The sequence below is a fragment of the Zophobas morio genome, unplaced genomic scaffold (genome assembly GCF_036711695.1).
Source record: "Zophobas morio isolate AGI-343-1 ecotype UQ-CSIRO unplaced genomic scaffold, CSIRO_AGI_Zmor_V1 ptg000030l, whole genome shotgun sequence".
Classification (NCBI taxonomy): Eukaryota; Metazoa; Arthropoda; class Insecta; order Coleoptera; family Tenebrionidae; genus Zophobas; species Zophobas morio.
Window position 1 is genome coordinate 9,832,751 of NW_026972135.1, and position 22,783 is coordinate 9,855,533.

The window sequence follows — 22,783 nt, forward strand, 5'->3', positions numbered from 1 at the left end:
GCAAGAAACCGTGCTGATTTTGAGATATAGTTTTGGAAATTTCATTCTACCCAAATAAAATTTTTCACACCAGTTAACTCGAATTTATCTGAGAACATTTAGCAGGTACTCTACTCATAAAATAATGGCCATTTCCGATCATGAGTAACGATGGTCCCTGTCCGGACCTGGATTATTCTGCTTTCTAACATCTGGGGATTACCGGCACGCGACAACTTAATTTATAAACATCTCTTGCTATTGTACTACTGTCTGTCTCGTTATGGCCAATAAAATTTTATAGGGTACAATGAAATTTCCAAAACTATATATAGGCCCGAACATTATTCAGGATGGATTCATAAATCACCTGCTCAAATATCTTTGCAAAATTAGAAATAATTGCTATCGGTCGATAAGTTTTTTAGATCATATAGATATATTGGTCTTTTTCCTAATGTCCCATGGGCGGACGTCTTCCTATAAGAGACAATTTGAAACTCCAGCGATTATTCGTTATAAAGAAGTTTCACTCTACAAAAATCGAAAAATCAACTTATTATTTCAAAGAAGCGGGATTTATTGGACTGTACTTCGAAAGTGAGGGAGGTCCAGTCGAAATAACTTTCGACCAAATTTATATAATTATAAAAATTGAGAAAAAAGCGGTGACAGATTACTGTTAGCGAAAATGTAAAGGAAAGTATTAGTAATAATATAAAACTACACTGTAAAGATGGTTTCTTCGCGGTGTCTGGCTCTTTGAAACTTAACATTAGGTACTTCCATACTAAAAAAATTGCTTAGATTAATTTAACGTCTATCAGAACAAAATTCGTCAAAACGACAGAACTTTTACCATACATGGAAATTTCGTAAACGTCGATAACTGGTATATTTACCACTTTGAAAGTAACGAACTTTTTACGATAACCTACTTAAATATTATTTTTTCATTTAGTTTATTTTCGCAAGTATTTACCTACTTCAAGCTGATATCTAAGTGCGTCGTACGGTCTTTTATTTATATTTACCTTATTTATTGCAACACATCGACCTAATAAAATAAAATAGTCGATTCGAAATCTAAAATCACAATATTATTGACAATATCAGCCCTGGGGAAGAAATAAAAAAAAAGTTGTAATTATATTTGTCTTGAAAAAGGAAATGGAAAAGAAAGTATAACTCAAACACAAACTGTTCTTTATTTGATGAAACAGACAATAAAGCGCAACCCAATTTTGAATGATTTTCGTCTTTAATACTTTATAGTTTTATCTTATTTATTTTTGGCTTTTGATGTATGTACTATTTTTAAGTATTAATTCGCGTCAAAAATAGCACAAACCATCATATGACGCAAAATTAACAGAAGATAAGGATCTCAAGGAAATGGGTACAAATTTATGTTTAAGTGTTAACGTCACAACAAATTAAAATATAATTATTTTGCCTTAAAGACCTGCATGTTTTCATTTCTATAAATATCAGTTTATTGTTTGCTAGATTAAAAGTGCCTTTTTTTGAAAAGCGATTGGGTAGAGTACGACTTACGTAATTAAGTATATGAGTGACTCAAGTACTCATATCTACGTATTTACTTTTATTCAATTCAGTTCTACGTTTGACACCAGTGCAATAATATCGTGATGTCTTTATCGTTACCTTTATTGGCATATATTAATCCAATTGAAATTTTTACTTGTCTGCAAAGAACAAACTTTTACAGTCGTCATCGCATAAAACCGTCATGATGTTGTATTTCGTAATATTTAGTGCCATTTGTGGTTGGTCAGTACAAGCCATACCTTGCAACGTCATTACACTGCAACATGGGAAAGAAGTTACTTGTCTTGCACCTATAGAAGAAACCATTGACGTTCGACCACCAATAGAATTGTCAGAAGAGATGGAAAATGGAATATTTGAGAAAAAATGGGAAAATGGCGATTGGATACTACAAAATGGAAATTCCATGAATTACGCCGCAATTGCCGATAAGCGCTGGGAAGGTAACTAGCCACAAAAGTCCCTAAATAATTTACCAATCCCTCTGTCATTAATACCCATTGTATTTTCTGACAACTTATTTTTTTTTTGTTTTCAGATTTTCCGACTGTTCGCACACAAAGATTGACGTGTGATGCAACTAAAGCTGCGGAATCTTTTTCCGTTTACGAACCCAAACAAATAAGCATGTTTATTATAAGCAACGGAGAAAGTAAACGTCTTATTAATGACAGAGAACCAAAAAGTACTACTTCGTGGATTCACTACACAGTACTACGAGTACTACAAAACAACATTGTTTTTGTTTTTGAAAACAATCATCTGATTCAGGAATTGAACATGGACGATCTGAATCCAACTGTAGTTGTGGTTGTCACAAATGAAACCACTTACTGGAAAAAGCACAACTGTAATTACTTATATTAAATTAAATCAGATCAGTTGTAATCAGATTATCAATTTTCAGACTCACCGATGACTTCTGAGCGCGTTAGCGAAGCACCAAGTACCATAATCATTCCACCAGTCAACAAATCAGGTTTGTTTCTGTATACATCACTTTGTACAAACTGTTCACTAGAACTGGAGATAAATATCAATAATGAAACAAGACAGATTATTATTAATGCGACTGAAAATGAGCAATCTATGCTGAAACCTTGGCAGCAAATTAAAATTGATATAGACCTAACAAACGGTGCTAGCCTAACTTTTTTGAGAAAATTGACCACTGAAAATGAAAGTCTCGGATTTTGGGGACTTGATATAAAATTGTATCCTGATATTCGAAGTGGGTTCGGTGAGTGTAGTTTTTTGTTGTGTTGAAATAGAAAAATCTGCAATGATTTAAAATTTGTTTAGGGACGTACACATACAAGTCAGCGTCAAACTCTTCAGAGGTGGTAAATCACACCTGCTATGGTTTGAATATGGCCAAAGATGAGGTAAATAATAATGAAAAGAGTGAAAAACTTGAGAAAAATTGTGACATGAGCTGTGAGGAGATCGTGGGTGCAGACTCCAAGTTTTGTGAAAATTACAGATTTTGTGTAAATACTGCACGCAGCTGCGCTTGGGGTTTTGAAGGAATGGAATATCAAAATAGTGAGTATTTTATTGTTTAAACTGCTAATTCCTTTTCAAATCCTAAAATAATTTATAGTAATTGTTTTTCAATTATTGTCTATTTTCTCCTTCCTCTATTTATCTCTGTATTTAGTCCAATTATTATTTTTATATAAAAATATATCTACTTTTTATACCTATTACGTATTAAGTGCAGGTATATTTTTTTCAGAAACTCGCATCGTCAGGGCTATAATAGCAATAGCAACAGTATTTGCTGTTATTTTTGTAGTAGGCTTTATGGTATTCTTTTATATATGGAAAAAGAGACGCAGAAATCGATGTGGTGTTGACAACGACGAAGAACGAGGACCAGATCTTAATACAAGAGTACCTCTTTTTGAAAATTAAACCTCCATTATCTTTATCTTCGCCGTATCTACATGTATATATAAAAGTATTTTAGTTAAAAAATGTAATGTACACTAAGTATACTAATAAAAATATGTTTATTAAAAATTAATAAAGATTTAAATGCTTGTCTTCTAAAGGTGGAATGCCATGTCTGCTTCTACTTGGTGGTGATGTGGTGACTGTGATGTTGGTAGCTGCAAAACCAAGAACATTGACTACCATTATTAAAAAAATTTGGCATCTAAATGTTTACTTAAAAAGGTACCTTCATACAAATTTATATAGTAAAATACAAAACATTACGTACGTAAACAAACTCCAACCTTGGGTGACCAGTGCCCATTATCACAAACCACGTATTGTTTCCCATCAAGAATGTATTTTCGTTTACATACTACTTTTAAACGAGTTCTTAGTGGTACCTCTTTTCCAGGTACAAAATTGTTTAAAGACGGTCCAACAATAATCCAGCTACCTTCGTCAGGATAGTCGGGCAAGGTACAACCTGTAGATCTATATATTTGTCTAAAATTGTATTAACATTACAGCGTGTTCATACATACGTTGTTAGTGTTTTTGGCGTTGTTGCTGATGGAACTATCACAGAAGTTGGCAGCGATTGTGTCGAAGGAACCACACAATTATTATCGGGGCAGGGTACATGTGCGTAGCTATATTTAAAATTATGAAATCAAACTGGTTACACGAAATGTAGCGGTTACGTACGGTCTGAATCTAGCTTCTATGTCAATTATGAAGTCCTCGAGGTAATAAGAAAAACTGGTGTATAAACCATATGTTTGACTGTTGCATCCACCTTCAGCAGAGGGTGCTTGTGGAGCAAGACTGACAACTGCTATGATGTAGTACCTGTCTTCAAATTTGGAAACTAGACCTCCACCACTGTCACCTTTACACACAGACATACCTAAAAGTGACTCATTGTTAAGTCTAACAGGGTTCATTTATGAACAATTCTGGGGTAGAATTGTGGGAGTGAGTAAAAAGCCAATAAAGCTTAATACTGGTTTTATTCAAAACAACCTAACTTATTTATACAAAACTAACTATTTACAGCGTGTGAGTGGTTCTAAACTAAAGGTAATAAGACATATGAAATTATATTGCGTCCCAGTTTCTTGTATTTTCTTTTGTTTCATTACCGCTGCCTTCGTAACGCTGACGATGGTGCTCTTGTGGTCGTCAGCGTTTCGTAGTTCTGGTGCTTGCAATTCCATGTTTCAGCGTTCTACATTCGCCTCGTTGGTCTTGACCTCGTTATTGGTGACGTAAAGAGGAAATTTAAATTTTAGAAATTATTATTTAAATTTAGGATTTAAACATGTTGGGTCTCTCGAAATGGACAGGGGCGATGGGGTTTGTAGAAGGGTTGCACTGGGAACGCAATGGTATGGATTGATAATATATTACGGTCCTCTTGGCGGGTAGATGGGCATCATCTCGACAGCCTCTTCTTGAGGTCGTAGTTGCGTCCGTTGTCTTCTTCGTTGAATAAAGAACCATGCTGCCCAGATTGGAGCAGTGATCGTTGTTAGGATGATGCTTCTGATGATGACGTTGAATCTTACGGTGTGCAGAGTTATCTTTGGCCACGTTGTTTCTTGAAGTTCGGACTGTATTTCTTCTTCTTCCTTTTCTAATTCTTTTGGTGTATTGAGCCTGGACCATGGCTTCATTTATTGGTGTTAACTGTTGGTGGATTTTTGGTGTAGCCAAATTTGCCACCACCGGCCGCGTGGTTGGTTTGGGTGTGAGTGGAACTGATGCCATTTTTCGAAGTGTCGGTGGATTTTGTTTTGGTCTTGAAGCAGGTCTCCCAATTCTTGCAGCTTGCCAATTTTCTTTTCTTGTCATCATGCTTTTGACCGTTATGCGTTTGTTGTTTCTTTTTTCTTCTTTTATTATGGTACCGGACAAGATCCATCCAAATTCTGTTTTTTTGACCCATTAAACCATCGTTTGTTTTTTGGATACCGTTGAGTATTATGTTGCGGTATTCACCCGCGCCCAGCAATACATCAATTGGGCCCTTATCTTGAAAGACTGGATCCGCGATGATATGATTCTGCCACACCTGAAGATCTGTTTCGATGTCTTCTTCTGGTAGGGATTCTGTAATTTTTGGTAGTACCAGTCGGTCTGTTGTGAGTGTGAAATCACTCGAAAATCGTGGAGCGCACTCAACTCTAATTTTGGAGTTCGGTATTTCTCCTCCAAGTCTAGTTATATCGGCTTGAATGTGTTCTCTGTTATGAGCGATGCCTGTGATCCCGGGTCAATAAGGGCTCGTAGGTATTCGTAGGTTCCATTTGCTGTTCGTACTCGTATTAGCGCTGTGGCCAGAAGTACCTGTTTGTTTTCAATGCCTACATGGCTTTGAATTTTCTTCGTTGAGTTCTCTCCAGAGTTTGGAGTTTGATTGTTTGTTGAGTTGAATGTTTTTTGCTGGTTGACCTTTGGGTTGCTTCTTCAGTCGTTGTGTAATAATGTATGGTGTCTTCTTCTGCATTTATGGCATGATGCTGTGCTGAAGCATTGTTTGCCTCCATCGTGGCTTAGGCAGTTTGTACACAGCTGTTCGTTGTTTATGAATCTCCATCTGTCTTCTGGCGATTCGGCTTGGAAGTCAGGACATTCGTAAATTGAATGGCATTCTTCGCAATATCTGCATGATTTTAAGTTGGAAATTGTTTCCACTTTGTTAAACTCGGCATCTTCTTTCTTGTTTGCCGTAATTATCTCGAGAGATTAGAAATCTTGTCTGCAGAAACTCCATTATCTTCTCGAATTCCTGCATATCGTGTGGGTTGGTCAATGACTGTTCATACAGTCTTTTTGTTTCTGTGTCCCATTTTTGAGAGACTATTTTGGTGAGTATTGGTCCCCACGTGTCGGTCTGAATGTCTAAATTGTTTAATGCTTCTAGACATTCCTTTGTCGTGTCATCTAATTTTTTCAGCTTTTCTGCTGATTCTTCCTGTATTCTTGGCTGATCCAAAATTTTGTCTACTAACTTACTTACGGTAAGCCTTATATTGCTGAATCTTTTTGCCAACAGCTCCCATGAAGTTTCGTAATTATTTTCCGTTATCTGAAGATGTTGGATGACTCTGCTGGGCTCATCTCTGATGTACGTCTTCAGATACTGCATCTTTTCAATGTTGGAGAGCGATGTATTTTTGTGAATCACTTTGCTGAATAGATCGTGAAATGTGGGCCAATCTTCATAATTCCCGCTAAACGTTGGAAGCTTAATTTGGGGTAATTGGATGTTTGGTTTCTCCTGTTGATGAGCGAACGGTGACTGGATTTTTCCTTTCAGTTTTTCGGCCACAACCTCGTACTTTTCTTCAGTCTTCTCGTACAATTCGTCGGCAAAATATTTGTCTTCGAATTCCTTTTCATGGACGTAGATTTCTTCATGCAGTTCCATGATGCTTCTCCACTGACCTTGGATTGTTTCGGCTAGAAGTTCATACCTGGCTCGGCTGTAGTCCTGATCTAAATCGCTCTTTATCTTGGTCAGCTCGGTGGATATTTTCTGTAGTCTGAATAATTGACGTCGGATGCGGGTTTCTTGTTCCGGGTCGACGTCGGGCGACGTCTGAACTGATTCGAGGTATTTCTTCGCATCTTCGTGCAACGCTTTTATTTTTTTCGCTGAAACTCATTCAAAAAATTCTTGGAGTTGCTCTGCTCTTTTGGATCGCCAATTCTGGGTTTTTCTTTTTGCGGTGTCTTTCCTCGCGTTGGTTAGGAGAGTTTGAATTTTCTTCCCCAAATCCTCTTGCTCTTTGGCTTTCTTGTTGAATTCTTCCATGACGAATTTTTTGTTGGACCCTTAATTTTGCGAAGGCATGCTGGGGTTAAACGACACCGCCGACCGAAAATTCTCTCAGAAGTGGTGCTTGTATAAGGATGGTACCACCGGACTGCAGTCTCTTTCCACATTTCTTTGTTTCCAAAATCAAAAATTGTAAGTTATACGATGTGTACTTTTTTCTGCGTTTTTCCGCTGTGTTTTTCAATGGAAAGTGATGAAGTATTTCTTGCACCTCATTCCGGAAAAATCGAATAAATTATATACAAACAATTTATAGAATGGAAAAGAAAGAATGACATTAATTCGTTTTCGGAATGGGTAATTTTGGTTTATTTTGAAGAACTGCGAATAAATATAAATGTTCATCACTTTGGACTACTATTCCAGGTTATCAATTACGCTTAACGTTAATCATAATATAAAGATTGCCATATTATAAATTCCAGGCTCTGGAAAAAGGTAAAAGTGAAGATTACATTTCAAAAAATGTGTTGAAAATTTCTGCACAATCTGTAAAAAATATCTGCATTCAAGACGAGCGGAAGTATCATCTCAAGCATTCTTTTTAAATTATCAGAAAGGAAGAAATACTAGCCAAAGGATTGGCATAAATGAATTTGGTGCTATGGTGAAAGAAATGGCAACATATTTGAAGTTATCAAATCCAGAATCATTTTCTGGACACACATTTCGTAGATTTTCTGCGATTTTATTGACTGATGGACAACAATTAATAAGTTGAGATTATAACAATTTCTATTTTTGTATCTGTAAATAGGCAACCAACAAAACATCGCCATTGAATAAAATCCATAAAACACTAGTGTTTTAGGAGTACGTTTATATCCCTAAATATAAAAATGGAAGCAGTTGTAACCACGACATCACGTAAAACAAATGCTGAAAATGTTGTCTTTGACTAGCAATGTAGGCTTCAGCACTGGCAACACGTTTGCATGGATACGTAAAAAAACTCCGGAGGTTCCACGAACTGTAGCGGCTGCTGCTTCCATTCGTTATTGAAGCTCTTCGATAGTTTCTAGACACTGTTGATTTCCATAAACTAACTGTTTTATGCAAGCCCACAGACAAAAATCACACGCATTGACATCGGGGGAATGCGGAGGCCAAGATACTGGGGCCTTTCTGCCGACCCACTGGTTAGGAAAATGGTTATTTAACCATTCAGTTACTGGCCTAGCAAAATGTGGTGGTGCTCCATCATGTACGTACCACATACGAACTCTTTCACCTACATGCACTTCCACATCTAGCTGCTCTTAAAACACATCGTTTAAAAAGTCGAGGTACTGTACCGCGTTTAGTCTGTTTCGTAAAACATAAGGTCCACTCCAGTGCAATAAATCGTATTGTGAGCTATTTCTCATTTTTTATTGCACAAATTTCGACACTGTTTTTAAATGATAATCGTTTCTCAAAATTAACCCATTTTCAGCTTTGGGACGTACTATTTCTTGATTACCCAAACAATCTGGAGTTCGTAATTAAAGAAATTTATGAAAATGAAATGAAATGTACACCATCATTTGCACCTGCATCATCTACGGTGAAACGTGGTCATTGACCTCATTGCTTCTTATGGGATTATGTTTAACTCTGTCTGCTTGAAACGAATTTTGGTATAAGTTTATTTCACTCCCACTCAGTGGAAATAGCCACGTATAAAACTCTGCGTGAAGTCAGTATTTATGGTTATTTATGAGAATGATTAAAAGCTATAGTCGTGGAAATACCCCTCGTCAAAAGCACTTATAATGTGACATTTTTTAGTAACTTTTCGTAGGTGATTTCTTATATGTTACGAATATGTTGCTATGGATAAATCTAAATTTCAAATTCGCAATAATTCAAAGGTACAGGTACTAAAATATGAACGTCAATAATAAACTTTTTTTGTAAATTGGATTTTTAAGTTGGGAGACTCATTAATTAGTAGCGTACGTCCTGTTTCTAATTGTTATATTTCATACAACAACTTTATTTTGATGAAAGAATACAATACACCATCAAAAACTATTATATTCTGCTATTATGTTAAACCCATCAACTAAAAAATAGTAAATTTTGACTTTCCTTTTTTATAAATTGAACCATTTAATTACCTGATTAATTGAACTTCATTAAAAAACGAAAAATCTTAAAGGCTACTGTTATCATCCTCACTTCCACTCTCACTATCATCCGAATTATTAATATTAATAACAATTTCATTCTGTTCTGCAATATCTAAAATTGTATCAGTATGTTTAAAGTAATTGTCTGGACTACACTAATTACTGCGACGGTGGTTCCCATTTAAACAGCACGCGGTCCTTCTCGAAATGCCTACGTCACCGTTTCTAGACCTCTCTGGACCCATTCGCGACTTCCGCTTCCAGACGCTTTTCCGGCCGCCGTCACCGACAATGAATCATCGGCGACGTACATAATTAGAACCCATAAGCGTCGTACCGGGGCGATGGATGGGTTTCTTTTGTAACAATACATACAGCGTTATGATTGCCAATTTGTCATGAAACATTTAAACATGTTTGAAAGTCAAGTTAAAAATAGTAGGAACTTTTGAAAAAGTGGGCTGAAACTAACTTCTGGACTGTAGACAGATCTTTTCGAAATTTTCAACATTTCTGCGGTCAGTTCTGTCTTCCTTTTTTCTCTTAAATTCCAAAACATCTTGGTTTCTATCAAGATAGTCTAACGCATTTAAAATTATTTGTTTGGCTTGGCCGTTAAATCGCTTCAATTTTGATTGGGACAAATCACAAATTTCAAAATTTTACAATAAGACTGCGACCAACTCAAAATTTGGTGATTTTTTGTCTCCCACAAAGTGTATAAGATAGAGAAAAAATTTGACTTGAGGTAATTCCACGACTTTACAATATAGGTATGCGAATACACAACTGACGTTTCACTGCTGACGTATGCATCATGAGTAACTAGAGCAAAAATTTAAAAAATCACGGAAGAAATCTGAAGTCCGATGCTTCTACACTGCTAGATACGTGTTGTTAATATAACTACTTATTTACTTTAGTATTTCCCTATTCATGTTCAATAAGTTGAACTCCAGCAACAAGAAGAGTCTTATCTTTTGACCGAAGTTGTAATTGTAACTAAGTCCGAAGATCATCGTCGTTTTTGGCAAACGCTTGACAACTACTGAATAAGCATAAAAACTCACTAGAGTCTACGAAACCAGCACATAATTTGTCATCAGCCAGATACTGCAAATCATCTTCACCTAATTTTTTCTCACATTCACTGTTAGTTATGAGCGGAACTTCCAATGTTTTAAGAACATGTGAAGGATCTTTGTTTTCAGCAGTAAAGCCCCAGCCGCTAACGTACGCATTTTGGTCTCGAGCTGGATTTTCAAGTGATTGGTGAAAACTTTTTTCCCAAACGACACAAATGGGTTGCACATTTATGGAAAGAGTGAAGGTTCTAGTGGTGATAAGGACTGCGATGTCGCCAAAGTAGCGTCGAATGTCTCCTTTGTATTGTCTAGGAATGTACATCTCCTGTATCTAAAAATAAAAGAAAATGAGATAATTTGCAATTTGTAGTATTTATTGCAAAATTTTTCGCACTTACAGAAGAAAATTGGGTTTTGGTGTCTCTTGAATCGTCATAATCTCGATACGTTTTTCCAACGGCTACAATATAGAGTTCTTTTGATTGTAGTTTACCATTTAGATCTGTTATACAATGGGCAGCTGTAACAACAAGCTTCAGGTACCACCGTAGATATTTTCACTAGATTACCTGTTACGATTGTCTTTTGATTTAGTAACGTTCCTGCACAGATTAACGTTTTTGTACTTTTTACATATAAAGCCACTTGCCAGGGATACTCTAAAGATGTTGTAGTGGAACCTCCGACAATCAGTGTGGGGTCTTTTGTGATACCTTTTTTTCCGCACACTTAAAACAAAAACACTAATGACCACCCTTCATTATTATAACAATCTTCATTCCAGAAAAGCAGTTAGGTAAAGAACAGTGCGTTAAAAATTTACCTGGTACACATTCTGGCAGACCACCGCTCCACTGGCCATTTGAGCACACTCGCACTGGAAACTTGAAAAACCCTTGAGCTTCATAGAACTGTGCACACTGAAATCTTGCTCTTGTACCGTCCAAAGGATCTTTACAAGATTTTAATGATTTGCCATCGTACGTACAGGTCACTGTCATAACCGTTGTGCTGTGTATGGAGGGACAAGTACCTGAAAATAAACACAATTAATGGCAATAGTCTTTAGTATGAATGAATAACGTACGCAAACATTTCCCGATTTCAGGTTTCCATTTCCCACGAATACAAGCAATGGTCTCATCACCATCTAATTTATAGTTATTATTACAGCTCACTTCTAGAATTGTGCCTAAGGGTACAGTATCACCAGGGGATGAAGAAGAAATTGGTCTATAATTGACGAGGTATCCGTACGAAATTCCCGCTGAAATTCCCGTTTCTGTGCTCATGGCCATTGACTTTTACTACTGAAACGTAAAGCAAATGCGAACGGATACATTTACTGAAAGTACTTTCTTACGCAGAATGCCGGAAATCAGTATTTGCCTCAAAAGTTTTAATTTTTTCTTCATTTTTTCGTAACTAATTCATTCACTCACTGATTTGGGAACACTGAAACTCGTTTTGAAAAAAATCATTCATTATAGACAACCCGACGTAATGTTGATGATTGGGAATTCCTCTTCACACACAAAAGTCGTCGGACAACCTTGGTGTAGTACGTAACGAGTGTAAATATTGTAAATATTGTAAACTCGTCTTTAGGAATTTCTTTTCGGTACCGGTTTTAAAGTGTTTCCGCTTTTTGCAAGATCCTAACAACAAATCAACTAAAATAGATTAATTTTTTCCGCAATTTTTATGAACGAACTGTTCTACTTTTTTTTCTTGGATGCTGGGACCTAATTAATAAGCACGTTATACTTTTCGTATCAGTATGTGGAGATTTATACCCTAGATTTTTTAGGCAATTTTTCTAAAAACCCAATTTTTCAATACTTCTCCGCTCTGGCTTTTTTCAACCAGCTTCGAAAATTCCATAGGGATCTTTTTGCATATTTCGATCTCCAGAAGTTATTTCGGTTTTTGAATCACCACGTCGAGATCCATATCCCAAATTTTTTGTGGAATTTTGGTCAACTTTCAGAGATGTTTCGTTTTCCAAATTTTCCCCGTAGAAAATTTCTGCCACTTTGAACATTACCTACTGCGATTTTTTGCAAATTTCTACTTCCACATGCTATTTTGGGCTTAATTTCTTCGAAAATTTCTACCATTTTTCCAGACTCGCCTTTTTGAAAAATGATATCCTTTAGGATTTGTATAAAATTTATTTTTAAAGGGGACATCTCGAAATGCTTTCTGGAGGAGCATAAACACGCTGAATTTTTCGAATCAGCTCGTAGAAATCTATATCCAGGAATTTTTTTTGAATTTATAGGCGACTTTTTCAGCAACTCCATTTTTCAATACTCCCCTCTAAAGAAATTTTTGGTCCTTTTTGACCACGTTCGGAAATTACCAAAAGAGATTTGACTGCAGATTACGACCTCCATTTATTTAGGGCTTCATTTCCTCGAAAATTCCTACCTTTTTTCCAGAAACGCCCATTTGAAAAGTGGTAATTTTTAAAATAAAAAAAGCTTTTCAAAGCCAATACTTCGAAAAACTTTCTTTCTCCACGATATTATTTTAATCAGCACGTCGAAATCTGTGTTGTGGAATTTTTTGTGAATTTTTCGGCAACTTCTCTAGAAACTCCATTTTTCAATACTCTTTTCTAAGAAAATTTTCGATCCTTTTCGACTAGCTTCGAAAATTACCAAAAGAGATTGTCTATATATTCCGAGCTCCAGAATTTAGTTATCCCTTCATTTCTTCGAAAATTCCTACCATTTTTCCGGAATCGCTTATTTAAAATATGGCAATTTTTAGGGTTATTATAAAATTGATTTTTAAAGCAAATATTTCGAAAATATTATCCTAGAAACCCAAACACGATATATTTTTAGCATGAGCACATCGAAATCTATATTCAAGAATTTTTTTAATTATTACTAGGCAACTTTTCCAAAAAGTCCATTTTTCAATATTCCCCTCTAAGGAAATTTTAGATCCTTTTCGAGTACCTTCGGACATTACCAACATATTTGTCTGTCAATTCCGAGCTCTAGAATTTATTTACCGCTTAATTTCCTCGAAAATTCCTACCATTTTTCCAGAATCACCCATTTGAAAAATGGTAATTTTTAGAATAAAAAACCAAAATTTTCAAACCGAATATTTCGAAAATCTTTTTCCAGGACCATTTTAATAGCACGTCGAAATCTGTATCTTGAAATTTTTTGTTAATTTTTACGCAGTTTTTCCAAAAACTCCATTTTTCAATTTTCTCTTTTAAGGAAATTTTCGATCTTTTTCGGCCACTTTGGAAAGTTATCAAAAGGATTCGATTGTAGATTACGATCTCCAGAATTTATTTACGGCTTCATTTTTAAAACAACTATTTCTAAATTGTGGGGATCCAAATCGCGGAACTTTTGATGATTTATAGTTAACTTTCCCAAAAATTTTGGACCTTGAAGAATTACCTACACATATTTTTTTATAGATATCTACCTCCACATGTTATTTTGGGCTTAATTTCTTCGAAAATTCCTACCATTTGTCTAGATTTGTCCATTTAAATTATGGTAATTTTTAAATTTCTAAATTTCAAATTGCTCCAGGACCAAAAACATGTTATATTTTTCACATCAGTACGTCGAGATATAGTAGGTCTTGGAGTATTTTGTAAATTTTAGTCAATTTTTTCAAATGTTCTATTTTCTAAAACTCCCTTCGTATGAAGACACTTTTTCGTTTACCATCAAAGTTATTTTGAGCTTAACTGCTTTAAAAATTCTTACCGTTTCTCCAGAATCGCCCATTTCAAATGTGGTAATTTTTAGGATTTAAAAAAAAATTACTCATACCTACACTATATTTCTCGAATTAGTATATTGAGATCAGTATTCCGGACTTTGTGTGGATTTTTAGACAACTTTTTCTTTTAACCCAGTTTTTCAAAAGTCCCTACCATTTTTAACTTGACTTGTGTGACACTGAAGTTGCGCCGGAATTATTTTGTACATAATCGCTGTGTGATTAGATGTGTAAATTTGAGCTACTAAGAAATAAATTGTTGAGTTTTACCCACGCCGATTTTATTCACCTATCAACGTAACAGTACATATAACACATTCTTAGTAAAAAAGAAATGCAAATAATACATATAATATCTATCTTTATTATTCATTAATAATTGATGACAACCAACCCTCGAATTTGTTGACATTTGTAAAAACAACATACTCCGACAAATCACATCGTTTTTTAACACTATCATATACAGCAAATGATGTTATTCCTGCAAGAGTCCATAACCCGTTGCGTTTTATTACGAGACCATCTCCAGAAAATGGGCAAAAACTGGGACTGTCTCGGTCACCTAAAATAATAATAATAACATTAATTTTAATAAGAGTGCATTTATTTAACACACAAAGGAAAGAAACAAGTAATATAGGAAATTAATTACACTTACCAGCACAAAAAATTGTGTCTGATGTTATCTCTGTGAAGACCACTGACGACCTCAAACACATTTCTTGACTTACTATGGTCATCCTAACTTCTCTAGGTTTATTACTCACACTACCATTTTCAGAGTCACGCCAGGTAACTACTATACCACGTTGTCCAACAATTTTGTCAAGATCATCACCCGAGCCAATACATACGGGTCGAACATAATTCGAAATCTCAGTGACTTTAGATAATTCCACGACTGCTATATCAGCGTTAGGGCTACTAGGTGCGTAGTTTGGATGAGTTGTAACTTTGTCCACTTTCCTTATTATTGTGCCATCTTCCGTAAGTGTGAGCTTGCCCAACTTAACTATAAGATTTTCGGGAGAGATGCTGCTACCTTTTGAATACAGGCAGTGGGCGGCTAAACAAGAAGTTTAAAATGAAACTACTAACAGAACACACGTTCAGCGTGTTGTGAAAGACGCTGTTTTACTTACCGATTACTACGTGTTTATTAGATATCAAAGATCCAGCGCATCTGTACTCTACACCTATATCGGTAACCCTATATATTGCGGCTAACCATGGGTACTTGATTGATGATGGATTAGGGTCTATGACTAACTGTTTGTCGCCTAAAGGTGAAATACCACATGTGCTTCTGTTTAGTGGTGGTGACTGTGTTGATCCGACAATTGCTACAATTGTTAAAAGTAAAAAGTGAAACCAATAGTATAAAAAACAAACTATACATACGTAAACAAAGTCCAATTCCAGACAACCAGTGTCCATTATCACAAATGACGAATTTGTCCCCAGTGAGAGTGTAGTATCTCCTGCATTCTATTTTTAAAACAGTATTTGGTGCTACTATGTTTCCTGGTAAAAACTGGTTTGATGATGATCCATAAATGATCCACCTACCATGTTCGGGATAGTTGGGTAACGTACAACCTGTAAATCTGTAGATGTATTTGTCTAACATTTTATTATCGTAATATCAATATTTTGTACATACGTTACTGTTCTGGCAGTTGTTGACAGTTGCGATGAAGAAACCAGACAATTATTGTCAGGGCAGTGTACATGGTGGTAGCTATAGTTAAAATTATGAATCATACTAAAGACACTAAATGTGAAGTGCACCTACGGTCTAAATCTAGCTTCTATGTCGATTATAAAGTCTTCAATGTAATACGAAAAACTGGTATATAAACCATATGTTTGACTATTGCATCCACCTTCAGCAGAGGGTGCTTGTGGAGCAAGACTGACAACTGCTATGATGTAGTACCTGTCATCATATTTGGAAACCAGGCCTCCACCGCTATCACCTTTACATACAGACATACCTAAAAGTGACTCATCAACCCTTCAGTTTATGACGTGGTATGAATTATACAGAGTCTTCTAGAGCGAACTCACAAGCACTGAGTGTTTCCCTTGATTATAGACCGAAGGTCATCAACTCACCAGAATCTAAGAAACCAGCACATAATTTATCATCAGCCAGATACTGTATATCATCTTGACCCAATTTTTGTTCACATTCACTATTAGTTATAAGAGGGACTGCCAATGTTTTAAGAACATCTGAAGGATCTTTGTTTTCAGCAGTGAAGCCCCAGCCGTTTACGTAAGCATGCTTGATTCGAGCCGGATTTTCAAGTGACTGGTGAAAACTTTTTTCCCAAACGACACAAATCGGTTGAACGTTTGTCGAAAGAGCGAAGGTTTTAGTAGTGATTAGGACTGCGATGTCGCCAAAATAACGTCGAATGTCTCCTTTGTATTGTCTAGGAATGTACATCTCCTGTATCTAAAAATAAAAGAAATTGAGGTAATTTGCAAGTTGTAGTAAGTATTGATTGAAAAATTGTTGGCACTTACAGAAGAAAACTGGCTTTTGGTGTCTCTTGAGTCGTTGTATTCTCGATAGGTTTTTCCAACGGCTACAATATAGAGTTCTTTTGACTGTAGTTTACCATTTAGATCTGTTATACAATGGGCAGCTGTAACAACATGCCTCAGTTACCACAGTTAATATTTTTACTGGATCACCTGTTACGATTGTCTTTTGATTTAGTAACGTGCCTGCACAGATTAAGGTTTTCGTATTCTTTGTATACAAAGCCACTTGCCAGGGATACTCTAAAGATGTAGTATTGATACCTCCAACAATCAGCGTGGGATCTTTTGTGATTCCTTTTTTTCCGCACACTTAAAACGAAAACAGTATGGGTAACTGTATCAATATGGCTTCAAAAATGTACCTGGTACACATTCTGGCAGGCCACTACTCCACTGCCCATTGGAGCATACTCGCACTGGAAACTTATTCAGTCCTTGGGTTTCATAAAATCGAGCACACTGAAATCTTGCTCTTGTACCAGCCAAAGGATCTCTACAAGATTTTAGGATTTTCCCGTCGTACGTACAGCTGACTGTCATAGCCGCTGTGCTGTATATGGAGGGACAAGTGCCTGTAATATGAATATATCAACAAAATGAAATTTAAAAAATGTTAAATGGCAACATTAAGGCACATTTTATTTATTATATCTAACAAACGTAGAGAGAAAGAAAAATTGCTGACTATTACAGCGTTATATAAATTTCGAGACCACACAGGGGTCCAGAGACTGTGATGGTTTTTCGGGTCAAACTGGCAAAAAGCAAATTGATTGTGATAATTTCATGACAACAGATGTGAAAAACACTAAATTCAATTATTATATAATAACCTGAACAGGACCTGGAACGAATTGTTAAAACATGCTATATAGGATAATTTCGGTACCGTAGTAATGTGCAAATATAGAAAAAACAAATTAAAATTCGAAAGAGGCAAAATCTCTTACACTCAGTTCTTCTTTCATACTCCTTCCCATTTCTCTCATTCTCTCTATTTCTTCACATGCATATCCCTTCCCTTCATAATACTTGTCTCTTTCGCTCCAAACATGTTTTCCCCCTTCCTTTCTTATTTCTTTCCAACATTCATGCAATATTTTACAGTCACCTCTCTCACTAAACTTCTCTTCAAATCCAACCGCCCCTTTACCTGCTTCCACTCTCACGTTCTCCCTTTTTGTTTCTTCTCTCACTATATACCCCGGTGTATACTTTTCCAATCCCAATGTCCATTTTAAGTATTTTTCTTGCACTCTCTCTATTTCTTCATATTTCCTCCATCCCCAAATCTCAGCTCCGTACATAAATACACTTTTAATCAAACTATCAAACATCATCATTCTTCTCTTATAATCATGTCCAAATTTTCTCTCTCCTGTTCCCCATACTATTCCTGTCACTTTGTTCGCTTTTCAGACCATTTCTTGAATATGCGCTCTATCTGAATTATTGCTCTTTAATGTATATTCTAACTACTGGAATTCTTTCACCTGTTCAATCTTCTACCCTCTCCATGCCCACTCTTCCTTCTCCTTTCTTTCTTTCTTCCCAAACACCACCATTTTTGTTTTTTCCACATTCGCTTCCAATTTCTTTTTTTGTACGTACTTTTGGAAACTTTTAATCATTGTTTTCATTTCTTCTCTTTTCTTTGCCACAATCACCAAATCATCTGCGTACGCCAACGACCACACTATCTCGTTGCCCACTACCACCCCTCCTGTGTGTGCTTTTCTGAACATTTCATCTATATCTCCTAGATAAGCTGGAAGCAATTCGGGGCTGAGTGGGCATCCCTATCTCACTCCTCTATTTGTATAAAAACTCTCGCTCACTCTATTCCATTCACTCTCACCTTACTTACTGTTTCTTCATATATTTCTTCCATTTTGGTTACCAGGTACGCATCTACTCCCTTTCTCATCAAATACTCCCACATTTTCTCTTTATTCACGCTATCAAACGCTGCTTTGAAATCTATGAACACTACGTATATTCGTCCACCCTCTTTCCTTATTTCTCTTCCCACTAAATGCCTCAGGATGTACACATTGTCCATAATACCTCTTCCTTTCCTAAACACTGCCTAACCGTCTGGTAACATACCCCTTGCTTTCATCTCCTTTCGTAACCTCTCATCTAGTATCATTGCGTATATCTTGTACGCCGTATTGAGCAAGGTAATCCCTCGATAATTCTTCACATCACTTTTTTGCCCCTTTTTAAATAAAGGGATTATTATACCTTCTCTCCACTGCCGAGAAAACCCTTTTCCCTTCCAAACTCCATCTACCACTTCTCATATCCATTCTTTCACTCCTTCTGTCCCGAACATCCACGCTTCGTTCTGGATTCCATCCCCTCCTGGTGCCTTTCCTCTTTTCAGTCTTTCAATCTTTCTTCCTATTTCATCTTCTGTTATTTCCGAACATCTCAACATTTCTTCCGTCGTTGTGATTCCTTTATTTATTTTGCAGAATTTTTCCTCAACCTCACAATAATTCCATAAAGTGTCTTTTCCATTCATGTATTTTGATTTTCCTACTGGTTTCAGTCTTCCTTCCCCGTTCCTTGTTTATATATCTCCATACTTCTTCTTCTGCTTTCAGGGACTTTTTGTCTTCTGTTCTTCTTCTTCTCGTTTTTCTCTTTCTCTTTCTTCACATTTTCTCCTATAATTCTTTCTTGCTTTTAAGTACTCTTCTTCCCTTCCCTGTTATTCTTCCATTTTCTTAATTTTTCCCTTGGTTTTCTCTTCAACTCACTACATTCTCCGTTCCATCAATTATTCCTCCCTTGCCATATGTATATCTTTCTTTTTTCCGTAGCTTCTACAATTAAGTCGATCAGTTCTGCTATCATATCATCTATAGGTATCTTCTTTTAGTTGGAATTTCTTGTTTTCTAGTCTACTTCTGTACTTTTTTCTATTTCTTTTCTTCCGTTTCATCTTTCTTGTTTTTTGTACTTTTGCTCTTTTCCTTTAATTTTTCTTTTATTTTCTACCCTTCCTCCCACTTTGAAACCCTCTATTTCTTCCCACGTCTGTTCGTTGACAATCCCCTAGCCCCTACGTACGTCCATTCTCCTTCTTCATCTCCTTCCTTGTTTCCGTTCAAAATTTCCCATCCCGTTTCTTCTGTTATCTTCCACAATATTTTCCTTTCTTTGTAATTTATTTTGTCTTTTGATCCTTTTTTCTCTCCCTTTTCTTTATCTATTATTCTTGTCCTTTTATCGCCCAGTCTCCCAGTTTGTTTCCTTTTCTATGTTTATCTTGGTTTCCTCCATTTTCTTGCTATAAACGATTATTATTTTCCATCGGTTGTTATCCAGCTGTAATACTTTCTTCATTAGTCCGTTTTTATTATTACTTCTCTTTTCCAATTCTTGCATTTCTTATCGAATTTCCATTACTATTCCCCCGCTAGCTCTCCCCTTTTTCTTTTTCTTTGTCGCCCTTTGACACTCCCGCACATATTCTTGTGGTAGTGTTTCTTCAAATTTCTCGCAGTTTTCTCTTTGTATCCATGTCTCTACTAGCCCCACCTCATCAAATTTTCCCACGTAGTCCCAGAACTCCTTTTCCTTTTTTTGCAACCCTTGGACATTCCAAAACAGTACCTTCAGCCCTTTTTCTCCTAATTTTGTACTTGCTTCCCTTTTTCCGATTTCGCAATCTGCATCCTTTATTTCTTTTCCTTTTCCTTCCATTTTTACTCCTTTTCTTCCTTTTCTGTGGCTCTTTACTAACAATTTTCTACCTTCTGGAGTCTGCCCTCTTTTTCATTCCATTCAAAATGTCTGTCATCTATAGTTAACTTTTTATATCCCATTCTAACCATTTTTCCTTTATTTCTCCATTTTGTTGCTTCTTGTTTTAGTTTGATTTGAATTTTTCTTTCCGTTTTCGTCAGATCATGATTTCTGTAAATTGACGACCCTTTTAACTTCCTCTTGCTTTTCATTACATTTATTTTTTCTTCTCTATTTTCGAATTCCGCTACATACGTTTTCTCTGCAATTTTGTACGCGCTTTTAACTTTACTCTCTACTTTGGCTTTCTCTTCTAAACATTTTGTCAGCTTTTCTTTTTATCTGCTTCTGCTCTCCTGTTCCTATTTCTGGTCCCATCATCACTACTTTCTTTCTTCTCTTTTCTCTCTCCATTAGATCTAGTTGACTTTCTACTTCACCCACTCTTTTTCCCATTTCTTCCTTAGCTCGCTTCCATTCTTCACGCTTATCTCTAATGTCTTGACTAGCAACACAGGTTTCAGCATGTCGCAACATGTTTGCACTGATACTTAAAAAAACTCCTGGGCACTGTTGATTTCCATAAACTAACTGTTTCATCGAACCCCACAGATAAAAATCGCACGGATTGAGATCGGGTGAACGCGGACGCCAAGCTCCTGGGCCGTCTCTACCGACTCACTGGTTAGGAAAATTGTTATTTAGTCTGTTTGGTAGGTTCAACTAAGCGGTCATTTACGATACACATTTATGGAAAACCGTCGCTGAAATCGTACTTGTTGACGAGCGTGCGGTTTTTCATCGGATCAAATGTAAGAAAACAGAATGCAATTTAAAAAGTTGGGGCGTTCACGACATTGCTGTAACCACAATTCGCAGAAAATTACACGAGTTGGAAAATCAGCGGGCTCCAAAGCTTGCACTTTTTGAACGTGGTACGGATGTAAGCCTTGTTCTTTGACGCGTTCCAAAATTTGTTGTTCAGTTTGCAGTATCCCGTCGGTCCTATCACGGACACGATCGTGAGTTTAAGGCTTGATGGTACCACGATCTCGGAGATGCTGTACCACTGATGTAAATGTTCGCGCACATCATAAAGCATTACTATGTCGACACACGCCACAACTTTACCAAAACGACCCATTTTAACTTTAATGACATTCAAACTTTAGTTGAAAAATTATCAAAGACCTTTAGAATTAATGAATAAGTAACTTACGCAAACATTTTCCGATTTGAGGTTTCCATTCCCCACGAAGACAAGCAATTGTCTCATCACCATTCAATTTATAATTATCGGTACAACTCACTTCAAGAATTGTGCCTAAAGGTACAATATCACCAGGAGATGACGAGGCAACTGATCGATAGCTAGTCCATCGCCCAAATTTTGGCTGATTTGGTAATGCGCAGCTGAAATTTAGTGCGAAGATGTAAAAAAAAAACTCCTCATACCAATGTTTCGTTTTCGAAACTTACCCGTTAATTTGACGAGGTATTCGCGTGAAATTCCCATTAAAATTCCCGTTTCTATTCTCGTGACCACTGACAGCTACTACTAAAACGTAAACAATCTACAAACCAACACGTTTACTGAACACTAACACTTACGCAAAATGCAGAAGAGCTCAATTTGTGTCAAAAGTTTATCCATTTTTGATGTAAAGCAGGTTCACCCTATAACTAACCCATGAAGCCTGAAACGGGACTACGGATTTGGTAATGCTTAAACTCGTTGTGTTAAAAATCTTTCATTATAACGAATTTGATGTAATGTTGTTGAGTGGGAATTCCTCCCCACATAAAAAAGTCGTCGAACAACCTTGACGCAAATACGAAGTACAAATGTTGTAAGCTCTTATTACGAATTTCTTTTCCCGCGTACTCGGGTAATGCTCATCAAGATTTTCTCTTGGGCCTTTTCCAACAGTTTTAATACAGTTGGTTATTGGCAGTGTGTAGGTAAATAAGTCCCGGCCTTTTCTAGTAATGCCCAAATTTCATTTATGGGCACCCCCATAATACATCATATGGAACTAATAGAACAGTCGAGTTCGAGTTTAACAGTTTCAGAAAATAAGACTAAAGGTAGTGGAGTAACATTCCATAACTACGGTACATTTTTTTTCAACTGTTCTGAATGTCAAAATAAAAATTCACTA

At 36.3% G+C, this 22,783-nt stretch overlaps 3 protein-coding genes across 3 annotated transcripts; 1 reads left to right on the forward strand and 2 right to left on the reverse strand.

Annotated features, from left to right (window-relative positions):
* Positions 1-1,578: 1,578 nt before the first annotated feature.
* Positions 1,579-3,584, forward strand: LOC135138760 (uncharacterized). Its single transcript, XM_064068763.1, has 5 exons — positions 1,579-1,994; positions 2,090-2,401; positions 2,459-2,791; positions 2,854-3,096; positions 3,290-3,584. Exons 1-5 carry the CDS (start codon positions 1,733-1,735, stop codon positions 3,466-3,468), a joined length of 1,329 nt encoding a protein of 442 aa, XP_063924833.1. The 5' UTR covers positions 1,579-1,732; the 3' UTR covers positions 3,469-3,584.
* LOC135138517 (clotting factor C-like) lies at positions 3,577-12,053 on the reverse strand. Its single transcript, XM_064068493.1, has 10 exons — positions 11,899-12,053; positions 11,623-11,845; positions 11,359-11,568; positions 11,105-11,263; positions 10,934-11,055; positions 10,521-10,866; positions 4,198-4,399; positions 4,035-4,142; positions 3,779-3,984; positions 3,577-3,665 (listed from the first exon to the last, which is right to left on the reverse strand). Exons 2-10 carry the CDS (start codon positions 11,831-11,833, stop codon positions 3,577-3,579), a joined length of 1,653 nt encoding a protein of 550 aa, XP_063924563.1. The 5' UTR covers positions 11,834-11,845; positions 11,899-12,053.
* A 2,615-nt stretch (positions 12,054-14,668) lies between these two features.
* Positions 14,669-22,356, reverse strand: LOC135138518 (transmembrane protease serine 9-like). The gene is made up of 13 exons (XM_064068495.1): positions 22,233-22,356; positions 22,101-22,179; positions 21,841-22,034; positions 17,225-17,434; positions 17,013-17,171; positions 16,842-16,963; positions 16,425-16,770; positions 16,102-16,303; positions 15,970-16,047; positions 15,708-15,913; positions 15,449-15,649; positions 14,965-15,372; positions 14,669-14,868 (listed from the first exon to the last, which is right to left on the reverse strand). Exons 1-13 carry the CDS (start codon positions 22,273-22,275, stop codon positions 14,669-14,671), a joined length of 2,448 nt encoding a protein of 815 aa, XP_063924565.1. The 5' UTR covers positions 22,276-22,356.
* Positions 22,357-22,783: the final 427 nt, after the last annotated feature.